Source organism: Cebus imitator, unplaced genomic scaffold (assembly GCF_001604975.1).
Source record: "Cebus imitator isolate Cc_AM_T3 unplaced genomic scaffold, Cebus_imitator-1.0 Scaffold58, whole genome shotgun sequence".
In the NCBI taxonomy this organism is placed as follows: domain Eukaryota; kingdom Metazoa; phylum Chordata; class Mammalia; order Primates; family Cebidae; genus Cebus; species Cebus imitator.
Window position 1 is genome coordinate 1,027,709 of NW_016107373.1, and position 8,817 is coordinate 1,036,525.

Consider the following 8,817-nt stretch of genomic DNA (forward strand, 5'->3'; position numbering starts at 1 on the left):
AAAAAAAAAAAAAAAAAAAAAAAAAAAAAAAAAAAAAAAAAAAAAAAAAAAAAAAAAAAAAAAAAAAAAAAAAAAAAAAAAAAAAAAAGAAGTAAACAACCCATCTCATGTGGCTGCTGTGTGGAGTTGGTGGGATCTAGATGCTGAGCTGTTGTCATCTGTCAAGCCCGGACCTGCTGGCAGGGCCTGAGGATGAGGAGCCTGCAGTAGGCCCACCCCCAGGAGTGAATGGCAGCCCAGGGCTCCGGGACCCACCAAGGTGAGAGGCCGATCTCTGCATCCCAGCCCTCGACAATGCGTCCGCCGATGTAGGATCCCAAGAGCTCTTTTTCAGTTTTGTCCTCCAGAAACTTCTTCTCAAACAGAGGTCGCAGCCCACAGTCTGCAGAGCCAGCCAAGGGGTGAAGGGCGAGTCCCGGCCACCAGCCCCACAGCCCCGAAGCCCCATGTCCCCTCCAATGCCCACTACCTCACCTGCCTCCCCCAAGCCGAAGGTCCTCGGATCGAAGAAAGCCTGGTACTCAACAGTGGAGGTGCGCCCTCTGATGGCCCCCTCTGGGTCCTCACCCAGCGCATCTCCTGGCTCCTCATCCACCACGTCCTCTGTTGAGACCCAGCCACTGACTGAGACTGGGCTGGGCGATTCCTCACCCATCCCCTAGATCACCCCAATTCCGCTACAGGCCATGGAGGCCATTTGGCGCAGAGGTTAAGCATACAGACACACTTGGGTGACTAGACAATAACCTCCTGGGGCCTCAGTGTACTTATCTATGAAATGGGCATGGGATCTTACCCCCACCTGGTTACTGTAAGGCTGTAATAAGCGCACTCAACGCGCTAAGTGTTCAATAAGCAGAAGCAACTGTTGTTATTCCCACCAGGATACATCCCTGTGCCTCAGGCCCTCCACCCAGGCAGCTTACCACAATAGTTGAGGTCACAGTACTCAAAGTCGCCAGGCCTCCCGGCCACATAACACCACGCGCCCTCCTCATCCCCGTCTGGGTTGCGGCAGAAGTTCTCCACCAGCTGCACGTCTGAGCTGAAGTCCTGGTTCTTGCTCAGGGCCTTGGCTTGCGGGCTGGCCCAGGCCAGGCAGGGGAGCCCACTTGTGGTCACTGCCAGGCGCCCCTGGTACTGCCGCCCCCGATCGGGGACACACTGCTCCGATGGAGGTGACAGATTCCCCCGGGAGCCTCTGGAGTGTGGAGTCATCACTACAGTGACTCGATCCTCGCCTGGTGGGTGAGGGGGGAGGAGGCAGCATGTGTGAGACCACACACGGACCGGAACAAACAGGGATGTGAACCCCGTTCTTGCTGCTTTCTGCCTGTGTGGCCTCAGGTTACTTAACCTCTCTGGGCTTGTTTGTCTGCCTTTAAAGGCGTTATTAATGCCACTCTTGCAGGCTTGCTGAGAGAATTAAAATATACAGCATTAAGTGTCTGACACAGAATAAACCAGAGACAGTAACCAGGTTTGGCCTCCTGGGTTACCTGTGGTCTGCTGGTAGTGACTGTCTGAAGGCTGCCGCAGGCACCTGGGAAAACTCTTATGCTGATGGCAGACACAGAAAACAAGGGACAGAAAAGCGTCATCTGTCCTGAAGGCCTAGGCCCAGAACAGGCAGTCAGCCCCGCTCACGTTCCGCTGGCCTCTTGGGCAATCTGTAGTCAGCTGACAGCGGCCGCCTGCAGTGGCTGGAGGAGTTTGTGTTTTTATAGGGCACAGCAGGAAGCTTGCTGGGATCACTAAGATGTTCACCTGGATAGTAGGTCAATTTCCGCAAGCCTGAAACTTATTTATCATCAGTCTGTGTGTGTGTGTGTGTGTGTGTGTGTGTGTGTGTGTGTGTGTGTGTGTGGGAGTTGTGGGGTAAATGGTAGCCTTTTTCGTTAGGATGAACTTGCTATAAATCCAATCCCAGGAGCCAGGTGGTGGCTCACACCTGTAATCCCAGCACTTTGGAGGCCGAGATGGGTGGATCACCTGAGGTCAGGAGTTCGAGATCAGCCTGACTAACATGGAGAAACCCTGTCTCTACTAAATATACAAAAAATTAGTCGGGCATGGTAGCATGTGCCTATAGTCCCAGCTACATGGGAGGCTGGGGCAGGAGAATTGCTTGAACCCAGGAGGTGGAAGTTGCAGTGAGCCAAGATTGTGCCATTGCAACCAGCCTGGGCTACAGAGTGAGAATCTGTTTCAAAAAGAAAAAAAAAAAAACAACCCCAGGAACAAGCAATGGGCCCAACAGGGATGCTGAGAGAACAAAGAACACCAAGGCACGTTTGTGGACTGGTAACCAGCACCAATTCTTTACCCCTGCCTGCATCCCCATCCATTGCTGTGATTGTATAGGCAGAGGTGTAGTTCATTTCTCGACTCTGGCCTTGAACCTAGACTTCTGGTCAATGGAACGTGGGCGGGGCTGACCGTACGTGTTCGGAGCCTAGGTCTTCAGGGCAGATGACCTTTTCTGTTTGTTGTTTTCTGTGTCTGCCATCAGCATAAGAAGAGTCTTCCCAGTTACCTGCTGCCTTTTTGCCTCAGCCCCAGCACAAACGCACGTGGAGCAGATCTAGGCCCAACCCTCAATGAGGAGCCAGGCTCAGCTGGAACCATTGTTTGAATCAGAGCCACCCAGCCATGGCCAGCCTCCGTCAATTGACCCTATAGATGCATCAGTGAGTGCAGCTGAGATCAGCGGCATCACGCCCGCCAACTCTCGGGGCACAAGGCTTGCTCTGCGATACTCAGAACGGAGCGTGTGGACTGAAATGGCTAGGGAGGGCTTCTCAGAGGGAGGAGTGCCTTGATCAGAAAGGAGGCATGTTTGGAATGAGCCACAGCCTGGACCATCAGGAAGTCAAGAGTGGGGAGGGGCAGAAGGAGGCTGGCAGATCCCCCTACTCAGATCCCCTGATTCCCTGACTTCACTGAGCAATAGACATAGATATGATTTGAATGACTGATACCAGCTTTGAAGGTAGCTGGCATCTTTTTTTTTTTTTAAGGAGTTTCATTCTTGTTGCTCAGACTGGAGTGCAGTGGCATGATCTCAGCTCACTGCAACCTCTGCCTTCCAGGTTCAAGCGATTCTCCTGCCTCAGCCTCCCAAGTAGCTGGGATTACAGGTCCCCACCACCACACCTGCCTAGTTTCGTATTTTTAGTAGAGATGGGGCTCTGTCATATTGGCCAGTCTGGTCTCAAATTCCTGACCTCAGGTGATCCGCCTGCCTCAGCCTCCCAAAATGTTAGGATTACAGGCGTGAGCCACTGCGCCCAGGTAGCCAAGCATCTTGGTTGCCATCCCAGGCTGCCAGGCCCCAGGAAGCCCCAGGGCCTTGGCTGTAGGCCGCCTCATTGCCCCCAGCTCACCACAGACAGGGATGCTGCATTCCTCCCTCCGCACGGTGGGGTCCGTAGTGTAGCACCAAGGTCCCATGGTGCTGCTGTCAGGGTTGCGGCAGAAATTCTCCTGCAGGTCGGCCTCGGGATGGGTGGTGGAGTTGATTCTGGAACAGAAAATTGCCCAACAGGAGGCTATGCCCCACGGGGTGTCCTTGCTCCCTGTTCTCAGCCCTTGGTGGGAAGGCCGGCTCATCACTCACTCAGGCTTATGTGGGTAGCGACTCCTCCATAGCTGGCACTCAATGCCTGATGCGGTGACGTTGACATGCCCTCGGTAGTTCGTACCAAAACCCTCTGCACAGTTACCTGTGGAGACCCCACCCTGGTCAGCCTTGGAGCCTGGAGACTTATTTCCTCTCTCCCAGCAAAGTTGTGTCTATCCCCCGCCTCCAAGCTCGCGGTGGTCCACAATCCTTGACCTGCATTCACCCAGCTCCTCTTCCTCTCCATCCTGCAGTTCTCCCATCCACTCAACAGTGGCCTCCAAATGTTCGCTGAGTGCCCACCATATGACAGGCACTGTTGGGTGCTCAGCTCAGCACACATCGACAAATAGGACAGTTATAGCCCTGCCCTCATGGAGCTTCCATTCAGTGGCTTCTCTTGGCCAGTGGGATGAAAAAGTGACCAAAGTCCTTTTCATCTGGCCCTGGTCTACCTGTCCCTGCTAGCTCGGCTCCTCGTGCCTCTGGGTCTTTCCACAGGCTGTTTCTTCTGCCTGGGATGCCCTCTTATTTGTTCATCTGGGCATCCCACCAGGCCAGGCAGAACTCTGCCTCTCCTGGGAAGCCATCCCTCATTCTTCTGGCAAAGCAGACACTCATTTTCCTGTGTTCTCTCGGTGCCTTGAACAGAACTTTTCTTGCAATCACTTTGTTTATGTATTTATTTGTTGTTGTTGTTTTAGAGACGGAGTCTTGCTCTGTCACCCAGGCTGGAGCTCAGTGGCACAATCTCGGCTCACTGAAACCTCTGCCTCCTGAGTTCAAGCAATTCTCCCACCTCAGCCTCCTAAGTAGCTAGGATTATATGCGCGTCACCACCCCCAGCTAATTTTTTGTATTTTAATAGAAACGGGGTTTCATCATGTTGCCAAGGCTGGTCTCAAACTACCTGACCTCATGATCCGTCCATCTCGGCCTCCCAAAGTGCTGAGATTACAGGCGTGAGCCACTGCATGCAGCCTGTGTTTTCATTTTTATTTATTTTTTTAGAGATGGAGTCCTGCTCTGTTGCTCAGGTCTCGGCTCACTGCAACCTCTGCCTCCCAGGTTCAAGTGATTCTCCCCTCTCAGCCTGTCCAGTAGCTGGGATTACAGGTGCATGCCACCACACCCCCGCTAATTTTTGTATTTTTAGTAGAGGCGGGCATGTTGGCCAGGCTGGTCTCAAACTCCTGGTCTGAAGCGATCCATCTACCTCAGCCTCCCAAAATGCTGGGATTAGAGGCTTGAGCCACCGTGCCCGGCCGCAATCACTTGAACATTTTATATTTTTTGTTCTCTTTTGAGATTGTGAATTCCTTGAAGGCAGAAACTGTATTTGATTCTCTTAAAATCCCCAGCATCTGACACGGTGCCTGGCACATAGCGGGAACTTTGTAAAATGTCTGTTGAGTATGTAATTTGACAAAAGAAAGTATGGCAGCTGGGTGCGGTGGCTCACACCTGTAATCCTACCACTTTCAGAGGTCGAGATGGGAGAATCACCTGAGCCCAGGAGTTCAAGACCAGCCTGGGAAACACAGGGAGACTCTGTCTCTGAAAAATAAATAAATAAATAAATAATAAAGAGTTCCAAGTCACAAAGCCTGTTGCGCTAAAGGTGCATTCAGAACACAGCACAGGAGGGAGGGTGCTCCCTGGAGTCTCAGCAGATGCGATGACATTCGAAGCAGTCCTTGACGGATAGGAAAGTGTTCAGTAGGTGGTGATGGTTGCTCCAGAGGAAACTGACAACATATGCAAGGGGGCCAGGTGCTAGAAACACCATGGTGCGCTCAGGGAAGTCCCTGGTGTCAGAGCAGCTGGGGGCTTGGGTTCCTGTTTGGTGCAATGACACCTAAAGCTAGAAGGGGATGTGACATCATCAGAGCTCTGACTAGGCAGGTGCAGAGACTCCGGTCAGGCAAAAGAGGATGAAGGCTTACATGTGAATTCATTAATCCATTCATTCATTTGTTCCTCCAACATGAGTCATCCTCCTGCACACCAGATACAGAGCCAGGTACAAAGACACATGTTGAACCCAGGAATGAGAGTGATGTCAGATGCTGGAGATGGCCTCGGCCTCCGCCGGCCACACTACAAACCCACCCCTGAGCTCCTCTGCTCCCGGGCTCCCCTCCATGTCCTGCCCCTCAACCCCGTGTCAATTGCTTACCTTCCAGACATGGAACAAGCTTCTCTCGAGACGTCCTCACCAACTCACAAGCTGGAAAAGACCCAGGGGTTTACCTTTGGGACTAGGGTATGGCTGGGATGGGCTGGATTCAAGGATGGATGAGATGACATGGAGAAACAGAGATGGATGGACAGAAGGGAGGGAGGAAGGAAGGAGTGGGGAAGCGGGGATGGGTGGATGGCTGCATGCAGCAGAAGATTCTCTGGGTAGAATTATTTCACTGGGGTCCCGAGGCATCCCTTCCTGGAGCAGATCCCTCCCAGCGCTCACCTTTGTACTTGGTCCAGAACACATCCTGAAAAACAAGGGCTGGGAGTGAGGCTACCGCGGGTCCTGTTTGTTTTAGTAAACGTTATGTCTCCTCCTCATACTTTCCTTTACCTAGTCACGCAGGGGGCAGGCTCTGGGAGGTTTGTGGCAGAGCTTCCTACTTTTGTTTCCAAAGGAAGAAAAATATTTGAGGGTAGGGGAGTTCCTCCAGCACACACACTGAAACCGAACAGGGCTGGGGAGAGGGGAGAAGAGGGGACCGCAGGACCCTGGCAGAGCCCTACAGGCAGGGAAGGCGACGCAGGGCTCCAGGAGCACTGAGTCTTGAGTCTGGGGCTCCTAGTGGCCTCCCCAGAGTCCCACCCCTCAAGGGTGGCAGAGGAGGCTGCCGCTGAGGAGGCCACGTGGACCCAGGCCAGGGTAGATGGATGTTTGAAGACTGAGGAGGCCTCCCTCATGTCATGGGGCTGCACAGGACAGCCACAAGAACCTCAAGAAAAGCTGAGGCTGCTCCTCTTGCCAGCCCCGGGAAGAGGGGCTTGGAGTTGAAATGAGGCAGTGAGCAGCAAAGGGGCTGTGGTGTTCCTTGCTCGCCCCACTCTCTGTGGAAGTGTCTAGAGTTGGGCCACTCTGAGGCCCCGGCCCGTCCGAGCAGCCCAGGCTCACCGTGTCCGTGCGGGACTCCAGAGCCTCGAAGGCCTCCTCGTAGCTGCACGTTTCCTCGATGCACTCTCGCTCCAGGTTGCCCTGGCGCATCTCCTCCAGGAAGCCGCTGTTGGCTCGCCGGGCCCGCGGGAGCAGCGACAGCGCTTGCTGACGGGCCAGGAACACTGCAGTGCCGGGGGTGCGGGGGGATGTCATGGAACAGCGGCCTCAGGAGCAGGCTGTCTTGGCCATTGTAGAGACAAGAAGCCTGACCTGCCCTGCTGGCTTCCGAGAGGGGCTGTCTGGGCTGGTGGAAGTGCCTGGAAGGCTGCTGTGGCCCCCTGTGCCCCTCCTACACTGCCCCTTGCCCCCAACCTGCTCCCCATATTGGAAGAGAGAAGCAGCCATTCTCTGTCAGGCCCTGAGCTCCCGACTTCTTCCCTCAGGTGGCCGCCTGGGGCTGAGACCTACCTTGGGACCAGCTCTGTGTGCTCTGTCCAGCCAGGAGACCCCAGCCCATGGGCCCACACCCCAATCCTCCAGCCTGTCCCAGCCTGCAAGCACCCCCTTACCATGCTGGCTGTGCACAAGGCTACACAGGGCAGCCAGGGCCAGGCAGCCAGGCAGCCGCAGGCCTCGGACGTGCGCCATAGTGGGGCAGCTCCTGGGTCACTGAGCGATTGTCCACCCTGACCCCTCTGGGTTAATGTTGAACTAACATGAAGAAATCAGTGGAGAGGGTGAGGTCAGAGGGTCAGGGCCATGGGGACAAGTGGGTAGATAGTCCTCCTGTCCACCCCCGCCATCCGAGAGGACAGATCCTCCTGGGACCAGGGATGGATGGTCAGGAGAGTCACAAAAAAAGGTCACTGTCACCATCATCTCCCACCCTCCCTCTCTGAGACTCAAGCCGACTCTGACCAGTGGAGCTTCAAGACTTTCCTGGAGCTCCTTCCAATCCTAACATACAGTGGTGTTGCTTTTAATCTCTGTGTGCCTCAGTTTCCTCATCTGTACAATGGAATAATACCTTTTTTTTTTTTTTGAGACAGAATTTCTCTCTTGTTGCCCAGGCTGGAGTGCAGTGGCATAATCTCAGCTCACCACAACATTCACCTCCCAGGTTCAAATGATTCTCCTAACTCAGCCTCCCAGGTAGCTGGGATTGCAGGCATGTGCCACAACACCTGGCTAATTTTGTATTTTTAGTAGAGATGGGGTTTCTCCATGTTGGTCAGGCTGGTCTCGAACTCCTGACCTCAGGTGATCCGCCCACCTCGACCTCCCAAAGTGCTGGGATTACAAGTGTGAGCCACCACAGCCGGCCAGGAATAATACTTTGTTGAGAGGACTAAAGGAGATTAAGAATGAAAAACCCATGGAATATCATAAACTCTGGGTAATTAGTAGATCTCTGCATGTAAGCCAATGTGGCGGTTTGTATTACAATAAACAGATATCAAAAATAGAGACAAAGATAAAATGTGTGGCCTGATGGAAGTTACCCCTCGACCAAGGATGCACCAGGGATAGTGCCCCAGCCTCTCAGCCACTGGAGGAGAGGCCTATTTTCCTCTTTCCCATCCAGGGCACCTGGAGGCATGTTTGTGTGTGGCAGCTGCCTGGGAGGAGGAGTCAGATCCAGAGATTCTTGGGCCTTTGGTCTATCCTCTGTCACTTCCCAGGACTTGCACCTGTCCCGGAACAGGGGCTAGTCCAAATCCCTGGGTCTCCACTACAGGGCCCTCCCTCTCCCTCCCTCCCTGCCTGCCCCAGGCCAGGCTAGCAAGGCTTCTGGTCCTACCCTGCCCTCCTCTGCCCAGCCCTACTCCTGTCCCTCCTCCATTCCCTGTTTGCAGTACAAAAGGCAAATATTAGTCCCGGGTCTAAGTAGGACAGAGGGACAAAGAGCAGGAACACCAGGAGGCACAAGTTCTCGCCTCACCTGCCCTTTGGGCCTGGCTGTTGGAGGTCTGGACCAGGTCATGCACCGTGTGGGAAGGGGGAGCGTTGGCAGAAAACTGGAGACCAGGACTCCCACAAAGACCTTAATTCCTGGGAGGTCCATTTCTTATATATT

The 8,817-nt window shown here is 53.9% G+C and overlaps 1 protein-coding gene across 1 annotated transcript in view; it reads right to left on the minus strand.

The window, feature by feature from the left end:
- The window catches only part of F2 (coagulation factor II, thrombin), a 21,131-nt gene extending 13,691 nt beyond the window's left edge, over nucleotides 1–7,440 (minus strand). Inside the window, exons 1-9 of the mRNA XM_017529283.2 lie at nucleotides 7,310–7,440; nucleotides 6,759–6,922; nucleotides 6,093–6,117; nucleotides 5,802–5,852; nucleotides 3,620–3,725; nucleotides 3,387–3,523; nucleotides 927–1,241; nucleotides 475–603; nucleotides 256–382 (exon numbers count right to left, since the gene is read on the minus strand). Coding sequence (XP_017384772.1) covers nucleotides 256–382; nucleotides 475–603; nucleotides 927–1,241; nucleotides 3,387–3,523; nucleotides 3,620–3,725; nucleotides 5,802–5,852; nucleotides 6,093–6,117; nucleotides 6,759–6,922; nucleotides 7,310–7,388 — 1,133 coding nt within the window. The 5' untranslated portion in view covers nucleotides 7,389–7,440. The remainder of the gene's footprint in view (nucleotides 1–255; nucleotides 383–474; nucleotides 604–926; nucleotides 1,242–3,386; nucleotides 3,524–3,619; nucleotides 3,726–5,801; nucleotides 5,853–6,092; nucleotides 6,118–6,758; nucleotides 6,923–7,309) is intronic.
- Nucleotides 7,441–8,817: the final 1,377 nt, after the last annotated feature.